We start from the raw sequence: 27,792 nt of genomic DNA, 5'->3' as shown, positions 1-27,792 counted from the left end.
TTAAGGCACCCAAACTGTAACACTACATTTGCTTGGTAAATCTCTCTTTTATTTGCTCCCTTCCCAATTTTCTGTCCTGCATCTTTCCCTCCCCCTTCTCACAGTACAGCCTTCATCATCCCCAGCTCTCTTAACCCATGGACCCCAGTCCAGAGTATACCATTTTCCCAAATTCTCCTTATCCCATCTGCCCCATTCTTTTTACTTCATGCCCTTCCATGCCCTATGGTCCATCATCTGTCCTGCTCACTACCTATATTTTCTTTCCCCTCTATCTTCAATAATCTCTTACCTTCTGCCCTTACCACTTATTTCTCTCTTCCCTTCTCCTTTCCCCACCCCTTCAACCTACCCCCAACCCTACCAGGCCATCCAGGACCCCCAGGTCCAATCCATCCACCTCTTGTCTTTCATCCATTCTCTGTCCTTTCAACCTCAGTAGTCTTCTGCCCCAACTAATTTTGTCCTCAAATCCATTGTTTTCTCCACAAGCCTCTCCATTCACTTCCCCTCGCCACATGAACACAATCTAGCTTCTGTCTTCAACTCTCCAATGCATCTTCTTTCCCTGCAGTCTTCCCAGTCCCAGCTCTATGCCCATCATTCAGTTCCCTCCTCCCACCCATCTGAATAATTGTCAGGCTCCCCAGATCCTCCAATCAAGTTCTGCCTGAGACAGCCCCCTACCTTGTCCTCCCCCTCAGCCTACAATCCGCCCTCTAGATTTGGCCCATTCTTTGCCCGTCCCCCAGCTCCACCATTCAACAGATGCTCTACTCCAGGGGTTCTCAAACTGGGAGACAAGATGCCTCAAGGAGTCATGAGGTTATTACATGGGAGGGGGGCACAAGCCTCCACCCCAAACCCACTTCACCTCCAGCATTTATAATAGTGTTAAATATTTTTTAAATGTTTTTAATTTATAAGGGTGATCATACTCAGAGACTTGCTGTGTGAAAGGGATCACCAGTACAAAAGTTTGAGAACCACTGCTCTACTCCATCTCAAACCACTGCCTCAAATCAGCACTTCTCTGGCCTTCAGCATATCCTCCACTCTGCCAGGCCCATCAATCCATAGTCTGGTCCCCACTCAACCCATCCTTTTCTACCTCCAAATGCTCACTCAATCCATCCTTTGTGACTCCCCGCCCCCACACTGTGTATGTCTTCTCAGTCTCCTGGAAATTGATTCTTTCCCTCCTGGCAGCCTTCTCATCAAATTGATTTTTCCTTCCCAGGCTCCGCAGGACTCCCCGCAATTGGATTTCCCCTACCTTTCCATTCACCACTTGGTGGGAGGGGGTTCCCCATAAATACACTTGATGGTTTAATGAGATGAGAGCAATCCTGTGCTGGGCCCTATGTGTCTTAGGCTCAAGTAATGGAGCACTTCTTCCTCTACCCTGTATGGAAAGGGGCACAGACCATCTCCACAAAGTTATGAGCCTGGTAAAATCTCTGCTCCCAGACCACAGAGGGACAACTCATTGCTGTTTAAAAATCTATGGATATTCATCTGATCATTCCCTTTGGCCATGTTCGCACCTCCCTTCTGTGTTTGTTTTCTGGTCCACTTCGCAGCCACGAATGTTTGGATGAGAGTGAATACTGAAGCTCACTCTGTGCAACCGTGTAACTCATCTGACCAATCGCAACTAAGCAACACAATTTAAACTTGCAACATTCCTAACTTGTACACAGAACTACATTCAAAAATGCATTTGTGGAATAAATTCAGACATTGGGATTTGCTTGCTTTGAGCAAAATGGTTGAATTTGTTAAAGTAATTGTCTTGAATTATATATTCTCACATACTCTTGACAGACTCATTAAAAGTCCATTGTAATAGGATTTTCCAAAATTTCTTCCTCTATCCTTCAAATGTTATTCTGCCAGCCATAAGATTTAAGAAAGTAATGGCCACAATGGAGAGACTTCCAGATGCTATGAAAATAATTAGAACATACTGATTTCTTATTTTGGTCAATTTTGAGATTTATTGTCCCAAGATATAAATATTGACCTCCACTTCTCCGCAGTCAATATTCACCTTAAGGCAATAAATTGATATTTGCCGTAAAATCTCTCATTACAGTGCACAGCCCAGACTTCAACTTCCATTAATAGTTCTCTTTTTCAGAACTGCAGGAATTTCCTGTCGTCTGACTGCAAAGGAATGCAGTAGAAAGCTTCATCCAGAGGAATGCCAGAAAGTCAACTTTGTAAAAGTATAACATTTTAGCCTTAGTTTTGGAGACTGCAGTTGTTACAAGATACATCTTTTCTACTGAACTCTCATAGTTATAGTGAATAACCTGGTGAGGAGCAGAGTAAAAGAATCTAAATGGAAGAGAATAAAAAAAACTCAACTACAGTACTTCAAAAATTGACCAAAATTTGGTTTTAGAAAGAGGAACAATATAGTGAAATACAATTCTGGACATCTCATTCGGGAGATAAATTGGCTCGAGTCCAGAGAAGAGCAATACGAATGATCAGAGAGCCAGAGCAGCAGTGTCCAAACTTGAGGTCACATATTACAGAAAAGACAGTTGGCCACAATTAACACTTGAGGCAGATCCTCTGCTCTGTTGTTGTCCCAGTGCACTACACAAGCAGGAAGAAGGGAGCAGAAAATACCTGCAAGTCCCATTGTTGAGGATTCCCTTGGTAAAGTCCCCAGCAGGTGTGCACAGAGCCAGCACAACCAAGTTCTATGCCACTCACCTTGCAGCTCCAGGAGCTGGAAATGGGAAAGTGAGCTAGAGTAATTTTCTATTCTAGCTATCCCCAGCTGGCACAAGTTAGAGTAGCCCCTAAGGCTGGGGCATACTATCAGGGAGACATAATTGGTTGCTACTCCATGATACTCAGCTTCTCTTCTTTCCCTGCTCTTCTGGGCTACCCTTTGTCATCCTTTGTCAGGTGCTCCCTAAATGTCAGACAGAGCTGAGCTCCTACCTTCGCTCTTACCCCACTGGTAACTGCATTTCTCAGTCATCCCTCCAAACTAAGGAGGGTGGCACATTGGTATAGCAGTTTCCCACTGCTGCTATCTGTGCTTGATCTGTTTTGGGACAAAATACACCTCTACTCGATATAACGTGGTCCTCAGGAGCCAAAAAATCTCACCGCCTTATAGGTGAGACCACGTTATATTGGGTTTGGTCCAGTATGCCATGCCAGACTAGACCAGCTTCCCCGGCGTGGATTTAAAGGGCCCGGTGCTTCAGCCACTGTGGTGAGCCCCGGGCCCTTTAAATCACTCTCAGAGCTCTGGCACCAGCACTTGGCAGTGATTTAAAGGGCCCAGGGCTCCACATGAATTCGGATATAACGTCGTAAAGCAGCGGGGCTCGGGTGGCGCTTTAAGGGGCTCGGGGCTCCCTGCTGCTTTACCGCGTTATATCCGAATTTGTGTTATATCGGGTCGCATTCTATCGGGGTAGAGGTGCAGGTGGTTTCAGTTTCCATAGCTAACAATCTGGTACCTCTCAAACAACTGCATCACAGAACAACCCAACCCTTTAAATAAAGAAACAACTAAGAAATCAGAGGTAAAAGATTTTATTAACAGGTCAGATTTCTCTAACAGACAAAATATACAAAGCATTTTAAGTTTTGTTACTAGACAACTGCTGTTTTGATCCTATGAACTGTGATTACTTTAGTTCACGCTAAAGAACTAAGGCCTTGTTCTTAAGTTCACAGATTGCACATAGTTAGCATATTTAATGACCAGTTAAAACATGCAGAATCAGAAGGAAGAGGAAAAAAAGTTTATATTTCCACCTGAGTGCAGGTTGGCTGAGATTCCTAAAAGCAAAAATAAATGCAGGGCTTAAATTTACCAGTTTGCTGTATTTGCATCAGGCAAACTGATATCTGCTCATTTCCCTCCCCGACTCCCAATATACATTAGTGATCCACTTTGCAAAGTAGGGTTAGGACAAAAAAGAGATTAAATTTTCAAAAAACAAAATTCTATTATACATAAAGCACATACCCTACTGGTGTTGGGGGAAACATACCTTACTAAGCTGTGTGAATTGTACAGGACTTTTCATTTTCCATAAACTTAAACATCAGAGTAAGTCTAAAAAGTCTGCATTCTGATAGGTTAAAATTTAACAATTCCTTTCATAGGTTTATATAAAAAAATAACCCTCAATATCTCAGGACAGATAAATTACCGTTGTGCTGCATGCTTGCCTAAAACTTCTGCTTTTGGTTTCATATAATTAAATCACAGCATTACTACTTTAAAGTTGTCTATCACAAAACATCTCTTTTTTGGCTCTGCTGAGTTAATGATTGTACTTGCTTTTACTTTATCTTTCCTCTTTCTAAAACATCAAGCTCATTTCAACAGATGGGGAACAAGTCCAGATTTGCTGGAAACCAATTAAAAAGACTGTGCCAATTGGAAATTCACTCCATTCACACAAGCAAAAAGAAAAACCTGTCTGCGTTTCAAGGGCCTACTTAACTATATTTATGGAGCAGAGTGAAAAATACATAATCAGCCTACAATTTTTTTTCTTTTTGCTGATCAATAGACATGCAGTTCAGTTCACACTATTTCTATGCAGTATATTGATCAACCAAATCTTGGTCTTGTTTCAATGTCTATGCAAGGATTCCATCACATCTGTAGTTCAGCATTTTAAATATATATATTATTGCTTTTACTTTATCTTTCCTCTTTCTAAAACATCAAGCTCATTTCAGCAGATGGGGAACAAGTCCAGATTTGCTGGAAACCAATTAAGAAGACGGTGCCAATTTGAAATTCTATATATAGGCCCCTCCTATGTTGAGTGGTCTCTTTTAACATGCCAGTTAATTCTGCAAGATTGTACATGGCTAGACAATACTTATTGGCATAAAAATAGCCCACATAAGTGCTTGTGATGCTACAAAAGGAGGACTATTTCACACTATACAAGAGAACTCTCTCAAAAAACACAGACTGTTCACGCTGATGCTGCTACTTCTACAAGCTCTGAAGCTGGGGTCATTGCTTGTGCTTGTAAGAAGGGCCAGGGAACATTAAAGATCCTGGCAGGTTAAAGTAAGGAAAATGAATGTAAAAAAACCACCACTGAAAAAGCTGCTTAACTAGTACATTAAGATCTTCAAAGTCCCCAAACAAGCAGACCCCCTTAACATGCCACTTGCATAGAAGTGGAGGCAGAGAACTCTGCCGAATTCCAATGAAGGGCTGTTCCTTGCCCCTCGCATACAACCAATTAGCTGGTCTGCCTCCACGCCCCATGAAGAAGAGGAGTACCTCATAGCTCAGACTGTCAGACAGAGAAGGGACATGTGAAATGGAATAGGACCACAAGCCTCTGATAGTGTGAGACTAGTGGAGACATTCAGACAGAAAATAGGCCTGGAATCTTTTTAAAAAAAAAAAAATGGATTGCAGTAGTTAGAACTGTATGGGGCAGATTCTTAGCCGGTGTAAAGTTTCACAGTTCCATTGACTTCAAGGACCAGTTAAAGGGACTGCAATGGAGCGATGACAGTTTACACCAGCTCAGGCTCTGCCCCTTTATTTACTTCAGGAAAATATATGGAAAGTGAAGGCCTGTCTGTCCGGTATAAAAAGATAAATGTCTGTGCTCAATACATTGGGCTAACTGCTGAAGAACAGTGTCCTCCTGGTGAAAATATCACAATGTGCTATCAAAAGTCACTCAAAGTTGGGCCCATTATTTGTGCTGGGATATATACACTTGTGTACCATTCACTTCTTTGTGGTCATGAAGCAATGACGCTTGAATCAGTCTCCATTCAATTTAATCACTCTTTTTTGCCTTTGGCTCCTTCCAGAATCCACCCTCCTCCTCCCCACTCTACCCCCACCTGCAGATCAGCTGAGGGGCACAGAATGGTCAATGGGTACAGAATCAGATAGTCCTTGCTCAGAAAAGTACACTGTGAGATAATTTCAGAGCAATATGCACGAGTGTGTAAAGACTCCATTTGGTGTTTGTGAAATAGGCTCTTAACAGGCACGCTCACTGGATGACTTGGAACAAGAATTTACACTAAAGGTTATTACTTAGTTTGGCAGAAATTCTCTATGTGCAGAACTTCCCTAGATGCAGCATTTGCAAACCTCAGACCTGTATTCTTACTGCATCTAACAGCATTCTGCTAGTTACTACATCCAAATGGTAACCCACCTTTAATGGCATTATTTTACTTTGGCTTTTCTGTGCCAACATGATGTCTGCATGAAACCACCTAATGATTCCAGCAGAATGAAACATTTCTACACTGCAGGCTATTTCTTACCCTCCGTTTCCATCCCCACACTTCCCAGAGCACACATCTTCCATAATGGGATTCCTGTCCTGCTGTGCTCACAAATGGCTGAGTCTATTCTGAGTTGCATTTTGGTTTACTGTGTAAATTTAAGCCCAACAAAGAGTCCCAGGTAAGTAGTACATACAGTACAGAGACAATAGAGTCCAATGTATAATCACAAGGGATCTGAGAAGTTAGTGCTGCCCAAGCAGGGGAGAGTAAAAAAAGTAAGACAGATTATCACTTCTAAGGGCAGGATCCATTTGTGCAAGCAAAGCAAAGGAGGGTTATATCTGAAGAGCTGCTTCATGACTTTTTGCAGATAACAGTTTCAACCACAAAAGTGTTTTCAAAGTGGTGAATGTGATTACAGTTTCCAGCCTCACGTCGATTGATACCTAAAAGAGACCAAAAACAAAAGCCAAGTTAGGATGGTTGCATTATGTAGGTGTGTCTGGGATGGGGTAGAAAAAAAAATCGGATGAGATGCAAACGACTCTAGCACGCTGAAATATAACAACTGTATAGCAACAAGGAAAGCCCTACAAATTCACTTCCCCCGGAAAACAGATTTGTAATAACCAGCCCACAATCCTGCAAAGAGAACCAAGTGAGTGGAATCACTTCTCAGCTCCTTGGAGCTCTGGTCAAATGTAGTATCTGTTTTTAATCAGTTTAATCCCTGCACCGGAGTGAAGCCCTTACTACCCAGTTCATTTGCTAGAATAGCCGGGGAAAGTGATAGGGAGTAGTGTGGAAAAGTTGGTTTCAGTGTACAGCTTCTTAATATTAGCTCAAAAATCAAGAGATAGTATGACTCAAAAGAGACAGTATGACAGGGCATCCAATGAAGCTAATGGGTGCTTAAATACTTGCCACCCCAGTTTAAGTTTCCGTTTATACAACTGTTCTGGAGTAAGTTTGAGTCTCTTCAGAAAACAAATATTGCACACTCCAGCATCCTTAATACCTTAACAGTTTTCTGCACTGCAGAAGCTATTTTCCATTATAGCTTTGTATACCAGCTATTCCACACTGCTGCAACAAAGCATGTGATTACCTATTTTTGTATCTATATCTATCAGCATTTCTAGAATCATAGTATCATCACAGTGCCCATTTACCCTTGTTGGTGCAGTAGGTTATTAGAGATAGGAAGCAGGAAGTGATGAGTATATTTTGTTCCAAAAGAAGATGTCAAATAAATATTTTAACGGGTAGGTGAGGGAAGAACCAAGCTGAGACTCCCTGGGATAAATGGAGCCTCCAGCTATGGAGATTCTAACCACATGCTAAAAGGCTTGCAACCCTCCTCTTTCCCTGCCTGTCAAAAATCTAATCTGATCCAATCAATCAAACATCTATTACAATTGTAGGAGAATAAGGACTTTGGATAGTGAGGCCTTGGCTACACTGACGTTTTACAGCGCTGTAACTTTCTCGCTCAGGGGTGTGAAAAAACACCCTCCTGAGCGCAGCAAGTTACAGCGCTGTAAAGCGCCAGTGTAAACAGTGCCCCAGCACAGTGCCCCACCAGGGAGTTGCAGCGCTGGATGTGCCTTGTAGGTGTGGACAGTTACTAAATTGCAGCGTTGGAAAGCCTCCACCAGCACTGCAACTCTCAAGTGTAGCCAAGGCCTAATAGGGGTGGAGATGCACAGGTGTTTGCAATGGTGGGAAAGTTTTGAAAAGCTTGTGGCTATTCACAAAGAGTCTGTACCTCTCATCACCATGAGTCAATCACAGCAGTTGTGAAACAGTGGAAAACAGGGTTAATACAATCAAGCACCACAAGGATCTTACGTCTCCTAGCAGTCCTCCGCTTCAGCCTGTAAGTCTCTTTGCCGCTGCATAGGCGGTAGATAAAGGAGCCAAGCTGCTCCATGTCATTGACATGCTCTGTAACGATCATCTCCTCTTGGATTATGTATGTCTGAGGCAGGTACGTCCCTTTCTGAAATTATATTTTTTTCCAAAAATTAAATAAAATCAATTTGATAATCCAATCTGAGCTCCTGCTGCCTGATTTTTAGTGGATTAATATTATTGTTTTTTATAATAAAGATAATGGGCTCGCCAATTGATCTGATCAGATCTTGTCCCAGAACAGAGTTTTGCAAGGACCCTCAGTATGTATGACAAGGACACTGAGAACAAAATACAGCCTTAAAGACTTTTACTGACATAAATGGAATGGAAAACAAATCAACCAGAATGAAAAAGGAAATAGTATTGTTCTAGAGGTACGTGGTATTATTTATTATATAAACTTCCAAGATTAACATAGTCACACCCTTCCTTGATAACCTGGTGGTAAGAAACAAAAGGACCAACCTCGTCTCTGGCATGCCAAAAGAGTCTGACAGTCCAGGTTCCTCAGTTCTCAAGTGGAAGATGAAAAACTCAGGAGAAGTGAAAGAGCTAGAAAGCTACAGAAAAAAACAAGAAAACCTAACCTAAAACTAACAACTCAACATGGTGGCTTGCCCCTCTTTTAGAGCCCCGTTCCATGTCCAAACTTAATTTCCTCACCCACATAATATTGGGGGGCACTTAATCCATAAAATGGCATATTCATACATATTAATGACAATTAGCTCCTTCTCACATCTGTTATTTCTCGCTTGAACCAGGTTGTGATGGTTATTTCCATGTTCTTTGTGGTGGACCTCTTAAGTGCAATCGGCAGGTCACTTATCTAAGCTAAAGGTCACAAATTTATGCATGCTAGCCTGATTTAGCTCATACAGGATGTGGCATGTATGTTCCTTGCATTACTGCCAAAAATACCCTAATGCAAAGCTATACATCTATTATAATAAAACAAACAACAAATCCATACAAAAGGATATAATAAAGCTACACCCCCTTTCAGGAAAACAAACAGAACTACTTCCTCATAGCTCATCAGAAAGAGCTCTCTTTTTTTGAAATCGATGTATCAAAATATTTTAGGTTTGAAGCTCCATTTGCTGGGATTTTATACATCCCATCTACCCAATAGTTGTTCCCACTGTTCCCACCCAATAGTTGTTCTGACCAAAAGCATCAGAAACCAGATGGTATAAAGGTAATAATTGGAGATATACCAATCTCCTAGAACTGGAAGGGACCTTGAAAGATCATCAAGTCCAGCCCCCTGCCTTCACTAGCAGGATGAATATTTGCCCCAGATCCCTAAGTGGCCTCCTCAGAGATTGAACTCACAACCCTGGGTTTAGCAGGCCAATGCTCAAACCACTGAGCTATCCCTTCCCCCCTATGGGGGGATGGTTTGTGTTTGGGGTATACACAAGGATCAGGGGTGCAAAACGAACGGAAGACTATAAATAAATGTGTGTTGGGGCCGGAGGGGAATTATGATAAATACTGGTATCATTAAAATATTAAGATACAGAATCTTAAGCTATTATTCAAGAAAAATTTGGGGAATAATTGCCCCCAAGCCTCAATATAGATAAAGGCTTATGTAAGCAGAGTCAGGATGAGCTCTACCCTGACATCTGGTGGTAGATTATGGGGAGTGCAGAGTGGAAGTTTCAAGTATTCGCATTAGCATTTCAGTTATTTGCATGGGCACTCCCACCCCACTTAGCATACCGCAAAGCAGCATGGGATGGTTATTTTCACAGCTGTGGGAGCCCCAATTTCGTTGTTATTGGGGCAAGAGGAATGAAATGTTGTCACCCTGATTAGGTAAATGGGGAACTACAAAATTGTCTTGTGATGGGGGGTTTCATTGTCAGCTGGATAGTGCTTGCTAGATGGGGCACATGGGTTCCAAAACCCATTGAAAGGAGAGAGGCTGTGGACAGATATCTGTACTGGGTGGTGCAGGCTTCTTGTGTGAGCCAGAAGCCCCAGTTCCACCTGTCTCTCTCTCCACTGTGGAATGTCAGAGTTAATTTTTGATTCCCTTAAGAATCTAGATACAGGTTACTGAGCTGAACGCACTGAGGCTCCCCTACTATGAGCTGGAATCACTAAGAGCTGAAATCACTGAAGAGCTGGACTTGCTGAGCTGAGAGCACTGAGCTAATGAGTGGGGGAGCCTGAAGCAATACCGTGGAGCAGAGCAGCTGGCAGAGCGGAGTGGAGCAGTTTGTGCAGCCACTGGGTGAGTGGAGCCAAGCAGCTTGCGAGGACGGCTGGAGTGGCTCACAGGACAGCTGGTGGACCAGAGCAGCTGGCAGAGCAGAGCAGCCCACAGAGCAAGCGGAGCTGAGCTGTTCGCGGGGACGACTAGTGGAAGCAGAACCCCACGAAGAGGCAGGGCAGTTGGCCCCGAAACCACGTAAGGTGCCCCTTTCTACCCAGGCTGGGGAGGGGGTCCTCTACAGAGAGACTCTTGAACTCTGGGGCTGCACTGACCCAGGACAGAGACTTTTGGATTGTGGGACTTTTGGGACTGTGTGGGTGATGTGGGGGTTGCTGGACTCAAGGGCCCCGAGAAAAGGACATGGCCCAATTTGCTGGGGTGGGTCTTTGCTCACGGTTTGACCTATGAACTCTAGCTGAGTAGGGGGAATAAAAATAATCTTATACAAATTTATACATGCCTGAGTTACCGCACTGTCTGCAAAAAAATAACGTTTCAGTTAAACTCTGAAACCTTAACTGTACACAGAAATATTTTCTTGTTGTTTATCATGTATTAAACCTTTTCTGCTACACCAAGACTCTGTGCTTGCGAGAGGGGAAGTATTGCCTCCTTGAGGCGCCCAGGGGTGTGTGTAAGATTTTCCCAGGTCACTGGGTGGGGGCTCGAGCTGATTTTGCATTATGTTGTGGGGAAGGGACCCCTATGTATTGAACCCGGCCCTTGCTGCTATCGTTTCGGCCCGGCAGAAGGGTTACACTTATATTTTAAATTCATTTTAAAGGTCAAAAAGAAACACTGCTCAGACACTGAGCACACCACAAAAGCTTGATTGGCCTTCCATGTTTCTTCCCACTTCTTGATTTCTTTAGAATATCCAGGATTACTGTATGTATTACTGTATGTATTTCCTGGTCTGATGGCTTTAGATAGTGACCATTTCAAATCATTTCTGACAGCTCATCCCATACACACCATCTTTATAAATTGCACTTTGCAGTATAATGGTAGGCCTTCAAACTCCTAGAAAGGAGAAGGATCCATCTAGTGTCTATCAATTTTTCTTCACAACAGTCACAGAGAAAAATCATACATGTGTCTGTATATATTTTTAGAGACAGTTATGATATCATATTGAGGAATGATCAGGTATTTGTGTGAGAGCTATATTGGCAATATAAGAGATCAGGAGAAAAATTTGCTTGGGAGCTTTAGAACACAGACTCAAAGTTAACTGTGCCTTTATTTGAAGATTAATTTTTCACTCATGGTGACTTTTCACTTAAGTCCTTCATTCAGTCTACATTAACTCTTCTTAACAAATCCTCTGCTCGCCATCAACCCTTACTTCTACAAACCTGATAGAGGCCAATTTAAATGTGGTCAGAAAAAAATCAAGCCGTGATAGCGAGTTTTCAGATCCTAGGCCTTTAATTACCACTGGCCAAAAAACTGGTTATCTCCTTAGAGAATGAATGGGAAACAGGTCATCTTAACACAGTGCTGTGCTGCTGGACTGGCACAGTTTACTGGATCAATAAAACTCTCTTGCAATACTACAGTATCAGTCATTTAGTGGAAGTTCTTATATGCTAACACAACAGTTCTATAAAAGTTAGGTTATTGATCCACCTGCATTAGAGGAAGAGAAAGCGACTGCATGACGGGTTCAATTACTGGCACAACTATCATGTGAGTATACAAGGATGGAGAGCAGAATTCCTCTTGTCCCCAATGTGTGGGAAAGAGACAGTCAATCTAGTTTCTTCAGTCTTTAGATTTAGTTATTTGAGAGAGCTAAAACAATTGAGCATCATTGTTCCTCAATCCTAGGACTTAATTATGAGGTCATGACATTGTTACCCATTTCTTTTCAAAGGGCTGCTTATAAGAGAAAAGACAAAAACAGTTTTAAGCATCTCGCTGTAGGAAAAATAGAACATCAGGAGATGCAGCTATTCTGAAGCTTTCAATATGGAACCACTTGGACTGACAGGTTCTTTGCTGGCTCATCTAAATTGATCACTGCAGCATGGCAGGGATACTTTGCCACAGGCATTTCAGTTCCCCTCCTCTAACTAGATGAGGGTTCTTAGATTCTCTCTCTCTCTCTCTCTCAAATCTACAAAAAACTGACCTGGAGAGACAAACACAGAGGACACAGAATGATAATTTCATCTCTTTGCCCATTCAATCCTAGCCTATCCTGTGAGGCAGCCAATTAGTGCCTTTTTGTTGACTGATTTTCATGCAGACATCAGTCTAGGAACCAGACTGGGACCCCCAAACTTGTTTCACAGAGATCCAAAACAGTCATCAGATAACAACAAGTTTTGGTCAATGATGACTTGGGCTGGACTCAAAATCAGCAGACCAGATGTAAAAGGCCGTCTGCCTCAGGACCAACCTGAGCCATCCAGTTCCCTCAGTAAGGATTTTGAAAAAGAGTGAGCTTCCTGGAAGGGAGGGGGTGTTCTAACATTTATCAATCCAATAGGTCACCAAGACAGGTGCTCACCCAAAAGGGAAGGGTTTAAAGCTGGGCAAAACTAGGTCTACACTTAAAACACATGTAGGGCATCATTTTAAAGATAGACGTGTGCAAATGCACATACAAGTCGAGCATTCACCCAGGCAAATGACTGATTATTCAGCTAAAATGGACCTTGACACACAGATACCCAATTTGCATATAGTTTCACTCACATCTTGAAAGTCAGACCTTTAATCTCGTGTAAGAAAAAGCATGTTACTGCCTCTGTAATTTAGCTATCAGTAAGGACAAATTGACATTTTCGTTGACTAGATTTAATATTAGCTTTTCTGTTTCTCTATTGTTTTGTTATGCAGTCAACAATCCTGGGTCCTCCTTTTCTTTAGACTCTTATCAACATACATAAGCTTGTCTTTTCTGGTTTTTTTCTACCCTTGGGACTGATCACTAAATGTAACAAGAGAATATAATAGGGAAACAAACTAAACTGTCCTTGAAACCTGCTACAATTATATAATCCATAAAGGGTATCAGAGCATTTCCTCTCTGCTCTTAACAGATACAAACCTAAGTAGGGGGAATAAAAATAATCTTATACAAATTTATACATGCCTGAGTTACCGCACTGTCTGCAAAAAAATAACGTTTCAGTTAAACTCTGAAACCTTAACTGTACACAGAAATATAGTCATATCTGATGCCTGTTTTCACGGATACAGCAGTTTCTTTTCAAGGGAAAATTCTAATTGATGCACAGGAGCTAACTCAACAGAAGTCTATTAAAAAAAATAGCATACCTTCATGTTAACCAGCAATTCCCAGAGATTGCGAGGTGGCATCACAATAGTGGTGTTCAGTTCAATGACATAGCATTTATCCAGGGCTATGTCATGATAGGCAGTCAACCCCTAGATCCAAAACAGAGAGATCTTTCTGATTAGTCCAAAGGGAGAGCGAACTAAAAATTACAAAACCCTACAAAATGGGGTGGAGTAGTGGCATCATCCACTAATAGGAAAAAATAACCCCAACTATACAGACAACATGATGGGGGCTAATTTAGCTACAACGAGTCAGGAAAAAGATCTTGGAGTCATCGTGGATAGTTCTCTGAAGATGTCCACGCAGTGTGCAGAGGTGGTCAAAAAAGCAAACAGGATGTTAGGAATCATTAAAAGGGGGATAGAAAATAAGACTGAGAATATATTATTGCCCTTATATAAATCCATGGTACGCCCACATCTCGAATACTGTGTACAGATGTCGTCTCCTCACCTCAAAAAAAATATTCTAGCACTAGAAAAGGTTCAGAAAAGGGCAACTAAAATGATTAGGGGTTTGGAGAGGGTCCCATACGAGGAAAGATTAAAGAGACTAGGACTCTTCAGCTTGGAAAAGAGAAGACTAAGGGGGGATATGATAGAGGTATATAAAATCATGAGTGATGTCGAGAAAGTGGATAAGGAAAAGTTATTTACTTATTCCCATAATACAAGAACTAGGGGTCACCAAATGAAATTAATAGGCAGCAGGTTTAAAACAAATAAAAGGAAATTCTTCACGCAGTGCACAGTCAACTTGTGGAACTCCTTACGTGAGGAGGTTGTGAAGGCTAGGACTATAACAATGTTTAAAAGGGGACTGGATAAATTCATGGTGGCTAAGTCCATAAATGGCTATTAGCTAGGATGGGTAAGAATGGTGTCCCTAGCCTCTGTTCGTCAGAGGATGGAGATGGATGGCAGGAGAGAGATCACTTCATCATTGCCTGTTAGGTTTACTCCCTCTGGGGCACCTGGCATTGGCCACTGTCGGTAGACAGATACTGGGCTAGATGGACCTTTGGTCTGACCCGGTACGGCCATTCTTATGTTCTTATGCTCCATTAAAGACTAAATTGATACTATTTAAAAACAAGAACAAAAAAACACTCACTTACCACAATGATCCCCTTTGGGGCAAAGCCCCAGATTCAAGTTATCTAGAAAAATGTTACTTAAAATAGACATTAAGTTTTTGCCTCTCTCTATAGTATCTTACCTGTCCACAGCCCTGACAACCCCTTACTACTCTTCCCTTCCATAGCATCCAGCAATAAAGCCCTTACACACATGCGTAACTTTAAACATGTGCTTACCCCTACCCCTGTTCAGCAATGCACTTGAGCATTCACCAATAAAAAGCACAGAAGCTTGGCTCAGGTACACAATAAACATTAAAGTATCCCAGGTAGGCAACACTAGCTCCTGTGGGGTTTACTAAAACGCTATCTTCCATGCCATCAAAAGCGCCTTATCTCCATGTGCAGTTTCTATTTATTTAAAGCTTCAGCAAAAGGTGCAGCAAACCAATGTGGCAGAAAAGAATTTTCCAGTTTCTTCTTCTTAAGGCAGAATTTAAGTGCATGCATATGTGGGTGAAGAGGGAGGTCGAGGTGGGTAGCAGTAAGATACTATGGACTACACAACCTCAGATAAGTGTTATGTGTAGAAAAAAAAACAGATGTCAATGTCATTATGTTCCCCTGGACACTTATGGACCAGATCCTCAAGCTATTGTAAAGCAAAGCTCTAATGACATCAATGGACCTACAGTGATTTACACCAGCTGAGGATCTGGCCCTTTATCCCTTGAGTTGTTCAGGAAGTTGCTCCTTGGATTAAGTCACCATTTAGGTAGAAGGAATTAAAACAAACTTGCAACACTCTGCCAACACACACAGCCACGAAAACAGTAACAATGTGAGTTTTAGGAAGGGCAACAGGCCCTTTCATTGTAACAGTCGCCAGAAGGAAGCTGAAGATACAATACGAGGAAAGGATGGCAAAGGGGAATTGAGGATGTGTTGTTACTGTAAAAAGGTTATTTTCAACCCTGAAAAACTAGGAATTCTGCGAAGAAAACTCAGCACGTCCTTGTGGTCCATTATGCTATTACACACACTAGGAATGCAGATGAGTGTGTGAGCAGCCTGGGTTTACACCAAGTCATTAAACGTCAGATATTTGACATCACTGCTTGTGCAGCTACCGTACCACCTGCTGCATTAGCTATTTGAGCAGTACCTACATAAAAACATGAATATCAGAGGGACTCATTGGTCCCAGAGCATTCCTAAGCCTGACTTCTCCCATTACTCCGCAGAACACTTCTTTATTTGGTCAGTCTCTGCACTGTGGGTTGATCTACATACTCAAGCAGGGCACGGCTGAACCAAACATTTTCAAAGAGTTAGCCTTATATACTGTATGTGAGAGGTTAGTGAACAGGATCATTACTGAATTTATGGGATTTAAAGAGACCCCATCTGTACAATCTAGTCATCTGACTCGTTTAACAGCAGTGGCTTTGCATGGCCTGATGTGAGATACAGATTCAATGTCCAGTTATGTGTAGCCTGTGCTGCTGGGGTTGGGAGTAAAGCAGAAGCGACTCATTTAAACCTCAAGAAAGCGGCTATGCAATCCAACACTTGACAGGAACCTCTGGTCAATTATGAACTGATGCTAACGGACTTGAAGGATTCCTGCCCAGTAACACTCAGCTGAAAAGATGGTGGTTGTGACAGTACCTTCTGCAGGTAAAGCAATGGAAATATTGGGGGTTCTTAGAACCCCCTGGAGGCACTTAGACAAGAATCCAGAGTGTGCAGCTCCTATGAATATGGTCACGATGCTATACTTAAGTCTTAAAGGTGCATTCAGAAACCAAAGCTGAGTTATGCACTCAAACTCATAACATCAAAAGTAAAAATATGAGAGATAATAAATTACTTTGAGCACCAAATTAGTCCATGGAACTCAGTGCTCAGGACATTGAACCAAACAGCTTGGGACATTTCACATAAGGTCATATGTGGGAACAATATCACTTAGCATTCTTCAGGGCATAACATGATTACCAGCAGATGATTAGGAACATCAATGATCAGGAACAAATTTCCTGCATGGTTTAGTATTACATAATTAGGTGATTAATATTTTCTGTGCCTTCCTCTAAACTCCTGCCATTTCCCACAGTCAGGGGAAGGAGTCTGGTGGATGATTAGTCAGTGCTGGTATGGCAGCTCTTATGTTTTAACAATACTAACGAAAAAACCATTGCCTACAGAAATTCCTCACCCGCTGGAAATCGTGGATTATATCTGCAGGGTCACTCCCCCCAAACTGGGGCACTGGGATGTTGATCTGCTCATAGTTCTCCTCAATGTAAATCTTCACATCCTCATGCAACTCCAACTGCCCCTTAAATGGTGAGTAGAGAGAGTCTTCGAAGAGGACCCCACAGTGGAACACGCTCTCCCGGGGAAGCTGTGGAAACTAGAACAAAGTGGAGATGGAACATACACACACCCCATTACAAATCTCATCAAGAAACAATGCTTTGCATGGCACTGAAGGAGGGCACAAAGAAACACCACTAAGCTTGTTTCAGAGAACATGTCCCTGAGAACATTTAGGAACAAGTCTGTCAATGTGTTTTATTAGTCGGGTCACTGAAGTGCAAAAACACCCCTCATTAGTAGCTGTTTTCTAGTCCTTTAGAAGCACCAGAGCCCTCCTACCCATCATACAAACCCAAATGGAATAGTTTACAGCAGTGTTATCTTCCTCCATAGAACATAAGCAGAGAGGTTCAATCTAACTGGATTTGCAGTTTGCACACTGCAATGCACCAAAACCATAAGGAATTTTCGACATCACTGTAGACATGGTTTCACTCTACCTAAATTCATTACAAACAGGCACCACTGGACCCCATTTGTTCATTAACCCATGGCATATAAAAACAAAAGTAGGATAAAAGGATGGAGTCTGATCACCGTGACCAGATGGGCAAACTGCAACCACCTGAGACCTTGCATACACAGCCTTGATGCCAGGAAGCACCACTGTCAATGTTCAATGGGCTTCTCTCTGTTATTGGATATAAATTATCCTTTGCTTTTGCATGCAGCCAGGGGCGGCTCCAGCCACCAGCACACCAATCGCGCGCCTGGAATGGCAAGCCAGGGGGACGGGGGGGGGGGGGGTGCTCTGCTGGTCGCCGCAAGGGCGGCAGGCAAGTTGCCTTCGGCAGCATGCCTGCGGAGGGTCCGCTGGTCCCGCAGCTTCGGCGGACCTCCCGCAGGCGCACTGCCGAATCCACAGGACCGGGGACCTCCCACAGGCAAGCCCCCGAAGGCAGCCTGCCTGCCGTGCTTGGGGCGGCAAAATACCTAGAGCCGCCCCTGCATGCAGCACACAATGAAGATGTCCAATGTAAAGCCTTGAATGGATCATCTTACACTTAGTGCTATTCAGCAAGCAGATCACCTCCTTTTGTTCAGACAGCAGCAATACTGGATGTTGTCCACCACCCAGTCAATAGTCAGCTTAAATGTTATGTGACATCAGGCTTTCTGTAAACCAATCCTGACGTAAAAATAACCCCAGCAACTGCATCTATGGGTAAGATGTGAAAAAATAGTCAGAAATTTGTCACGGGGTTTAAAGCTCATTTATAAAGACAGGTGGAAATAACTTATTTGTATACCTGAAAATGAAGATTAAAAATTAATTTTGTAGCAAGGAAATGTATTGAGCAAGGGAGCATACAGAAAACTAAATTGCTGAGTGGATAAAAGCTGGACACATAGATCCTGCAGTCCTCAGAGAATTAATTTGGTAATAGCTGTTCAATAGACAGCAGTCCTCATCGCAAAGCCCTTATACAGCTATGACCGGGTGTATTTTTGGCTAGAAATTCAGCTAGCAAGAAAGCTATGCACTCTGCCTTTTAAAATGAGAGCAAGGGATTTTTCTTTTTTAAACAAAGTATGTGAATTCAGTGCTTATGAAAATGGTTGGGGAATTCCTCCTTTCTGCTTCAGCACAAGCACAGAATGCCCCACAAGAGCTCCATCAATGCACTTCAGTCTGGAGTCTTCTTTGAGCAGAAACCATCAATCACATGAAGATTTGGCTTCTTATTTTATATGGACAACTTAGATTGTGACCCGAGTGGGGATCTGGGTCTGGGGCACTAATCTACTGCAACTTCCCCTCACCCTGCCTTGTCGAGATTCTCACCCTTATGCAGCCATTGCTGTCTCCTGAGCAATCACCTCTGTCCTTTCTTCCATGCCACATCCTATGTGTGGTCTGACCCACCTGAATTATCCACAAGGCTCTACCCCATCAACTTTTAAGATCTCTTTCTCAAAATCCCACTTTGAATATGCTACCTACAATGACTAGATGATTTGTACAGAAAAATCCCTTTGTTGTTCCACTTCCCTGACTTCCATTTACTTGTCTGTCTCATTCTCAAAATGTGACTACTCAGGGCAGGGGCCATCCCTTCTTGTATATTTGGAAAGTACTTAGTACATCAGGGCACTACCACCAAGCAGCAACAACTGGCCACCAATGGGGTAGAAATTTTCAAGTCAAGACTGAAAGAGCTGGCAAGTTTTGCCCTAGAACTGTAAACTATAAATAAGCAACATTCCCTCCTTCCCCAAAGCAACTGAATTCTGGTTGGCCACCCAGCACACAGATCCTAAAAGTCACCAAACTCTATATTTTACAAGTCACATTTTCAACGAAAGTATATGATTAATTCGTCATCTTCAAACATTTCTAGGGAATCATTACATAACACTACTTATCTGCCACAATATAGAAAAGCTGAACATTCAAGAAGTTTCAGAAAGATCCCAGCTTTCATATTAAATAGAATTATATTGGGAAGCAGTGTTGTCAAGTGGTTAGAGCACTCAACTGAGACTCCAGAGGTCTGAGTTCTAATCCAAGTTCTGTCACTATCCTGCTGAGAGACCCTGACCAAGTCATTTCACATGTCTGTCCCTGGTTCCCTTGTCTATTTAGATTTAAGCTCTTTGAGACAGGCACTGTCTCTCTCATTATGTATCTATAAAGTGCATGGCACAATGGGGTCCCTAGGCACTACTGTAATATAAATAATACACCAATCTCTTTCTAGAGTTGAGGGCAATCTGACCTACATAACAGAAAACAACTCCCCCCTACCTCCACCCTCAGATGCATTTTTAAAGGGGCCCTCACGTGGTCCCTTCTGACCTTAAAGTCTATGAGTTTACATGTATATTCTTTGAAGTGTATTGAACAGCTGCTGTTTAACTGCTGTGTACTTAGACTAGGAAGGAGGCACCTAACAGAAGGCACCCAATTCAACTGGACTTGGGCACCTAACTCCTGCAGGCTTCATGGAAAACCCACACTGATTTGCCAATAGCATTTCCTATTGTGCTTTAGTAGTGGTATTTACTATGTGTACTGCAGTAGGGCCAGAAACCCGAGTCCCATTGTGCTAGGTGCTGTACATACAGATCACAAAGAAAGTCTCTCTTAAGCTCTGTGTTCTTTCCAACCCCTTCTGCTCCCTCCTAGCAAAACGCACTTTAAAAATTGTTTATGACTAAGACCAGTAAACTTATGTTTGTGACATAGGAGTGACAGGACATTTACATATACCCTGGAAAAACAAAAAGCTTCTGGACTGTGTATTCCTGCTATTCCGTATACAGGTCAGACTGTATAGAGTGATGCTTATTTTGTGTCCACCCAAGTCAGTGCATTTGTAGGTGTGGATTCACACACACAGCCCAACAGGAATCAGCAAAAGCCATGTGCATTTGCATATAAGCCCAGACTAGCTTCATATATTTGCCTATGTATCTACTTTGCACATACACAATCACATGCAGACAAATGCACATGAATCTACTTGCTGGAAATCAGTCTCAATTTTGAACGTAATCTTAAAGCAACTTCATGTATAAAAGACATGTACTGCTCCTGCTTTGTGTGTACCGAATGATGCAATGGGCTACATCAAATGTAACTGCTAATCACAAGACAGGGATATGGATAGCTTAAGCGAACCCAGTTATATTGTGACATAGTACAGAAAAATCAAAGAGAAATTGTGTTAATGTTTTATGTTGCAAGAAAAAGTTCTGTTGGTTTTGGAAAGTTTTCATGTACTCTTCAGAGCAGGGACTGTCTCTTATTGTGTGTCTGTGCAGTGCCCGGTGCAATGGGGCCCTGATCTAGGCTGTGACAGATAGGTGCTACCATAAAAAAGTTTGTTTTTGTTTTTTAAATAAATGAGGCAGCTGTTGTGGTGCTTAAATTTATTTGGGGGGTGGGGAAGGCAGGAGAACTGGAATTTTCAGATTGTATAGTACCTGGGTAATGAAGAAATATCTGTAGACATACATGGATGCAAAAACAAGGCCCAGGAGCAAAACAATGAGGCCCATAGTCAAGTAGCATAACCCACTGAGAGATGACCTCCTTGTTTGCATTGGGGGAGGCTGCTCCTCCTCCTGTGAAAAGAAAGAACAAAAACATTAGTCAGATGAGGTAGGAGGCGATCGGAAGAGCAACAACATGTTGTTTAAAGCCCACGCATGGTAATATGAAGCACAGCTAATAAATGCTGATCAGGGTCTTTCAAGGTAATCTCACATGGGTATCCTAGGAACCTTATGTGACAATATCATTCCAGTAGGGATGACAAGGACACATTTCATACCCTTTCCTATATATATGTACACATGCACACACACATTACTCTCAGCAAGCTGGACAGATTTCTAGGGATTCACCTTTTTTATTATTTGTGATAAGTCTCAACAACAAAGCAAACAGGAAAATTATATAACTAGAAGTTATGAAATAAAATGCCTGATAAATGTAAGTGCATTTCTCCCATATTTGTGCACAAGTTGTTTTTAAAAAATATGAAAATCAACTGAAGAGATGAATTTTTCAGGGACAGTCCTTGGAGTAAATAAAATAGAGGACAGGGATACACTTGTTTTAAAGAGCTGCCTAATGATAGGGGTGCAATGATTTTATCAACCATCTGTGTTCAAAACATTACCCTGGCTCCCACAAATCATATTCCAACACACCTTTAACACACACTCAAGGTACATGGGGCTTGGAACAAAAGAGAAAAGAGTTTGGAAGGGAAATAAACTCATGTTTCAGGGCATTAGTCAATCTCTGACAGAGGTCTGAATAAACTTTATCAATTTCCCACTTCAGGGACTTTAGCACTTTCCTGTGAAGCAGCTGGTTCTGGCCACTTTTGGAAACAGGATATTTGACCTGATGGACCAATATTCTGATCTTGTATGACCACCAAACCCCTTTCCTCCCCCCCCCCCCCAAATCTCTAGAACATTAAGATAGGGGACATAAGGACACTTAGAATCCTAAACCAGGGGGATGAAAATTGACAGGCAGGTTTAGAGGCGCTCAGATTTCCAAAAGGAAGAATGTAAAGCTACATTCCAGCTAAACAAGCAGATAATGCAGATTGGAACTGCGCATACGCTTCATCTGTGAGAAGGAAGGGATGGAATCTCTCAACAGAAATAATAACTGATCCTAAGCACTTAAAAAAGGACTGACTTTGGTTGGCCTGAAGAGTGTTACAACTTGTAGGGCAATATGAGATTTATTATTATTATTTTTTAATAAAAATCTAGCCCCTTTTTGTATCTAGAACCTAGACAAAATAAATTATGCTCTGTGCTCCAGGGCTGGTTGTGCAGAAGAATGACCAAAATCCTACTGACAGGTATGTGCCAGCATTTTATATTCTCTCACATGTTGTTTACAATCTTGCTTTATGCAAAATGTCATGTTAACTTCAAAATCCATTACAAATCCAAAGGGAAAAGGTGAGATTTACCAAACGGTAGTTAGGGAGATGATTGGCCATGCAAACAGAGGAGTTGCTTCTTCTTTTGTATGGCTGGTGTAGGGCACCAACTACAATGTCACCTGAAGCTGATTGAGCTAGATGGCTACTTCAGGAGTAGCAGAATTTATTGCAGAGATGACCAATATGTCCATGGAAGGTCAAACCCAGGAACCTTCTATGTGGAATCCAGCACAAGGTGCTTATTTTTAAAGTCTTGTTTAGCACAATCTGCTTTCCACGCCTTAAGTCCTGCAAGTCTTCATGCTTCATGCAATCAGGCTGTGATCAGAAGTCGGCTTGGAAAGCAGATTGGGCTAAACAAGTCACAGTAAGAGCTTTCCCCACCAGAGAAATAAAAAGCATTTTGACTTTGACTTGAGACCCATCCCCTCCTGTTGGTGTCACTAGGCATAAATCTAGGTAACTAGGTAACTCAAGAGGGTGGAAAACCACAGTGTCAATGAAGCCTTTCTGTAGTAGGCCTGAATAAACCAAAGCGCTTCCATGTTTGAACTTTAATCGACCTAACAGGCCAGCAACAGAGAATGGTTATCAGTTGCAACACCTGTACCAGAAGGTAATAATGAGGCCTGCTATAATGAGGCCTGCTTGCTCCTGGCTAAGGGGCAAAATAACAGATCAAAGAAAGTAAGACAAGATAACGGTTCACAGAAGAGTTACTAATGAGCTAAATTGTTAGGTGCCAAGTATGACTTAACCAGGGCTGCCCAGAGGGGGGGACAAGAGGGGCAATTTGCCCCAGGCCCTGCGTCCCGCAGGGGCCCCCGCGCCTCCGGTTGAGCTCAGGGGTGGCCCTTTCCCTGGGGGGCGGCATTTGGCTCCGGTTGAGCTCCCGCTGGCATGCCGGCGGCAGGTCTACTGGAGCCCGGGACGAGTGGACCTTCCGCAGGCATGACTGCGGAGGGGGCGCTCGTCCCGCGGCTCGGCTGGATCTCCCGCAGGCATGACTGCGGCAGGTGTCAACCGGAGCCGCGGGACCACGGCACCCGCCGCAGTCATGCCTGCGGCAGGTCTGCTCTTCCCGGGCTCTGGTAGACCTGCCGCCGGCATGCCAGCGGGAGCTCAACCGGAGCCAAATGCCGCCCCCCAGGGAAAGGGCCACCCCTGAGCGGGGGCCCCCCGCCGCCGAAGACCCCGGGCCCCCGGAATTCTCTGGGCGGCCCTGGACTTAACTGCTTAATGTAATTGCTATTGCAAAGTGTATCTGCTACATGGGAATGAAAGGTGGGGAGAGAGGGGGGGGATAGAAGAGGCTTAGTTAAAGTTATGTATAAAAAGAGAAAAAGCTGCTTGAAGCTGTGTGCTTGATTTGAGACGCCTCTGTCTCCTTGCACCGCTTTGAGATCTCAAATAAACTTTGTCTGCTTCTCCACCTTGGTGTGTTTATTGGAGCGAAGCACACCGGGCAACGAACCTTCCCTGTTGCTGTCCTCGGGCATTCTGTGCCGGCAACACTCCCCTTTGTCCACTACTGAACTGCAGTAGAATGATCCCAAGCCTTGAACCCATAGATCTTCCTTCCCCAAAGGCAAAAGTGGTCTTCCTGGGCAAAATCTTTATAGGCCTGGATAGCAGCCCTCTATCTTAGTTGAAGTCAGTGGGGCAGATACTCTGCCTCACTCTGTTTCCTTTGTTCTGCTCAGGGAGGCTGCCCGTTCCTAGCTGGAAATCCCCTTGGTATAGCATAGGCCAAATGAGATGTAGAGACAGTGTTGCCAGTTCCTACACCATCCTCCCCACAACCTCCAGTGCAGAGGGGCATGTCAGGAAGAAAAGAAGGACAGTTACTATCTGGTGTATGTTAGAGCAGCCTCTAGGCTGCACTAACTTGTCTCCAGGAAAACGGCTGGCCATAGAATTAGGGAACTGTCACCGGCTCTGATAGTCCCACCTCTACCATGCCAGTCAGCAAATAATCTGACCATACGCTGTTAACCTCATTTTTATACAACTTCACTGCACGATTAATTCCCAGATGACAATGGATCAGACAGATTTTCTACTTTTTTAGTATTATTACAGGTATATCTGCAAAGACAAGAATGTGAGTGGTATCAGATGAACTGCAATCCCCAAGCACCTCGAGGAGAAGCTAACCTAAATTTGTTTTCCCCACTTGCTTGCACAACACATACAACTTTGCAATACATTGCCAACTCCCAATGCTGTGGGATCAGTGCATAATCAATTCTGCACTGCTTCTTCATCAAGAGAGTAAGGAAGTTGAAAAAAATTTAAGCTCTCTCCCATCACAGAGTGAGCAGTTCAAAGCAGTGACTATTCAAAACCAAACAATCACATTTATAATGAAGTTAAGGGATCTCTACCAGGAATGCTGAGGTGGGAAAAACATGCTACATGGCAACGGCCTTGACAAAACACACTTTGCTGAATATTAGTGCTCACAGTCATGATGCAGAGAGAGTGAGGGTGGGAAAAAAAATGGTGGTCCTGCTACTAAAACTCAAGCAACAACAGCCAAGAAAAATGTTAATGCTTATGGGTGAATTACTTGAAACGAGTGCCAGGTTCCTGTAAGAGATAATGCATCCACAGCTTTCTCAGCAAGTTGCCTCTTGTGGATGCCAACACTGCATGGAGAGGATGAGCTGGGGTGTGAGCATTTGGAGAGGATTCAGAAAGATCAAAGCACATAAAACTCAAACGTAAAGAGAGTGTTTTAACGTGAAAAACAATTGAACTGGGCAAATTTCCCTCATTTGCCTTTTCACAGTGCAGCGAAAGTAGACTTGCTCTGTGAGTAGACTTGCTCTGCTCTCTCTAGCACAGAGGTGGGCAAACTACGGCCCACGGGACCGTCCTGCCCAGCCCCTGAGCTCCCGGCCAGGGAAGCTAGCCCCTGGCCCCTCCCCCGCTGTCCCCCTTCCCCCACAGAGCCATGCCACCGTGTGGGCAGTGCTCTGGGCAGCGGAGGTTCCGGGGGCAGTCAGGGAACAGGGAGCAGTTGAATGGTTCGGGGGGGGGGAGGGGGCAGGGCAGTCAGAGGATGGGGAACAGGGGGGATTGGATAGGGGGTGGGGTTCCAGGGGGCCTGTCAGGGGGCGGGGGTGTGGATGGAGTTGGGGCAGTCTGGGGACAAGGAGCAGGGGAGTTGGATGGGTCGGGGGTTCTGTGAGGGGTAGTCATGGAGTGGGAAGGGGTGGATAGGGGGTGGGGGCCAGGCTGTTTGGGAAGGCACAGCATTCCCTATCCAGCCCTCCATCCAGTTTTGCAACCCCAATGTGGCCCTCGGGCCAAAAAAAGTTTGCCCACCCCTGCTCTAGCACATAACACAAAATGGAATTCTGATCTCTGCAAAGTATCCCTGTGGCAAGATAAAAATGCTTCGAATTTTGCAGAAGAAAAAAAAACTAGCTTGAGTTGGGAGAAGCAAAGAAACAATGAAAGAGTAAAGCCAGAGAGTAAATGAAGAAAGTAAGAGTACATGAGGAAAGAAGAGCAAGGCTCAGGCTGTGGCTACACTTAGCACTTCAAAGCGCTGCCGCGGCAGCGCTTTGAAGCGCTAAGTGTAGTCAAAGCACCAGCGCTGGGAGAGAGCTCTCCCAGCGCTGTCCGTACTCCACCTCCCTGTGGGGAATAACGGACAGCGCTGGGAGCCGCGCTCCCAGCGCTGGGGCTTTGACTACACTGGCGCTTTGCAGCGCCGCAATTTGCAGCACTGGAGAGGGTGTGTTTTCACACCCTGCTGCAGCACTGCAAATTTGTAAGTGTAGCCAAGCCCTTAGTCAGACAAGTTAAAGATGCTGCCTTTCAGTTAAAGGAGAACTATTAACCATGACAAAATACACTGTAAAGATCACTTGCCCCACCCATCATCTCAGCCCAGCAGCTTAAAAACTTGCAAGGTGAGAAGTAGCATTTGTCACCATGAACAAACTGACACTTATTTGCTTTTAAATTACAATCTGCATTTGAGTCTCTAGGCCAGAGGCAGAATCACTTATGAGACAGACAGAATGGAAGCTCTTGGAAAAACTGGTGTACAACCTGCTTTAACCACATCTTTAAACTTCAGAAAAAGCATCCACATCTGCTATTGGGCTGTCAACTACAAGAGTCACAAAGTATGTATGTTCTCAGTAACATTGCTACTTCCTGTATTACAAATTAAAATTGTCCATTATGCTCTAAAAAAATTCATTGCAGTTGATTCATTAACAGCTTCTTGCCTTGAGAATGTTTGACTCCCTAACATGGAAGCAGTTTTTCCTTTAACTAATCTTAATAAGAAAATCAGTCCATCTCAAAATTAGACATAGCACATATCTCAAATGGAACCAGCACACTATTGGGAAGCATAGTAACATATATTCACAGTATTCTTTCCTGCAAGTTTTGCAGGGCTAGCATCCTCCCCACCTTTCATAGTTCTAGCATTGGGAAGCATTTTTTAAAAATAATATATAAAAAGGTCTTCCAAAAAAAGAACCACTCTCTTGGGAGGTCAATATAATAACTCGACAAGGTTAAAAATGTGTCTCAATACTTTGTGTGCAAATTTCTGTTCATCAAGATCTATTTTGCTGACTCATGTAGGACATCAGACCAGATGCTGCTCATTAGCTCAAGCCCAAGAGCAGTTTGAGGGGAAAGAGTGACCTAGGGGCAGCAAGAGAAGGGCCTTGAGGGAGAAACCTTCCGAACAAGCCAAGTTCAGGAGAAAGCTGTGACAGAGTCAGTTTAATGGAAAGGCAAACCACAGGAAGGGGACAAGAGTTGGACACTAACCCAGGGCATGGTTACACTTGCAGATGTAGAGCGCTTTGAGTTAAACCAGCTTTCGTAGAGTGCAGTAGGGAAAGCGCTGCAATCTGCCCACACTGACAGCTGCAAGCGCACTGGCGTGGCCACATTAGCAGCTCTTGCAACAGCCACAGAGAGCAGTGCATTGTGGTAGCTATCCCAGCTTGCAAGTAGCTGCAACGTGCTTTTCAAATGGCGAGGGGTAGAGTGTAACAGGGAGTGTGTTGTATGTTGAGGGAGAGAGAGTGGGTTTTGGGGGGGCTGAGAGCATGTCAGCATGCTGTCTTGTAAGTTCAGACAGCAGCAGCCCCCCCTCCCAACCGCCTCTCTCTCTCACACACAC

The 27,792-nt window shown here is 43.5% G+C and overlaps 1 protein-coding gene across 1 annotated transcript in view; it reads right to left on the bottom strand.

Moving 5' to 3' along the window:
- Positions 1-3,554: 3,554 nt before the first annotated feature.
- ITM2C (integral membrane protein 2C) overlaps positions 3,555-27,792 on the bottom strand; it is a 51,247-nt gene continuing 27,009 nt past the window's right edge. The window contains exons 2-6 of the mRNA XM_039489607.1: positions 21,133-21,273; positions 17,039-17,236; positions 13,715-13,825; positions 8,128-8,278; positions 3,555-6,722 (exon numbers count right to left, since the gene is read on the bottom strand). Coding sequence (XP_039345541.1) covers positions 6,631-6,722; positions 8,128-8,278; positions 13,715-13,825; positions 17,039-17,236; positions 21,133-21,273 — 693 coding nt within the window. The 3' untranslated portion in view covers positions 3,555-6,630. The remainder of the gene's footprint in view (positions 6,723-8,127; positions 8,279-13,714; positions 13,826-17,038; positions 17,237-21,132; positions 21,274-27,792) is intronic.

This window comes from Mauremys reevesii, linkage group 9, assembly GCF_016161935.1.
Source record: "Mauremys reevesii isolate NIE-2019 linkage group 9, ASM1616193v1, whole genome shotgun sequence".
NCBI lineage: Eukaryota > Metazoa > Chordata > Testudines > Geoemydidae > Mauremys > Mauremys reevesii.
The sequence above is the reverse complement of the archived record's forward strand: the minus strand, read 5'-3'. Positions and strand labels throughout refer to the sequence as shown.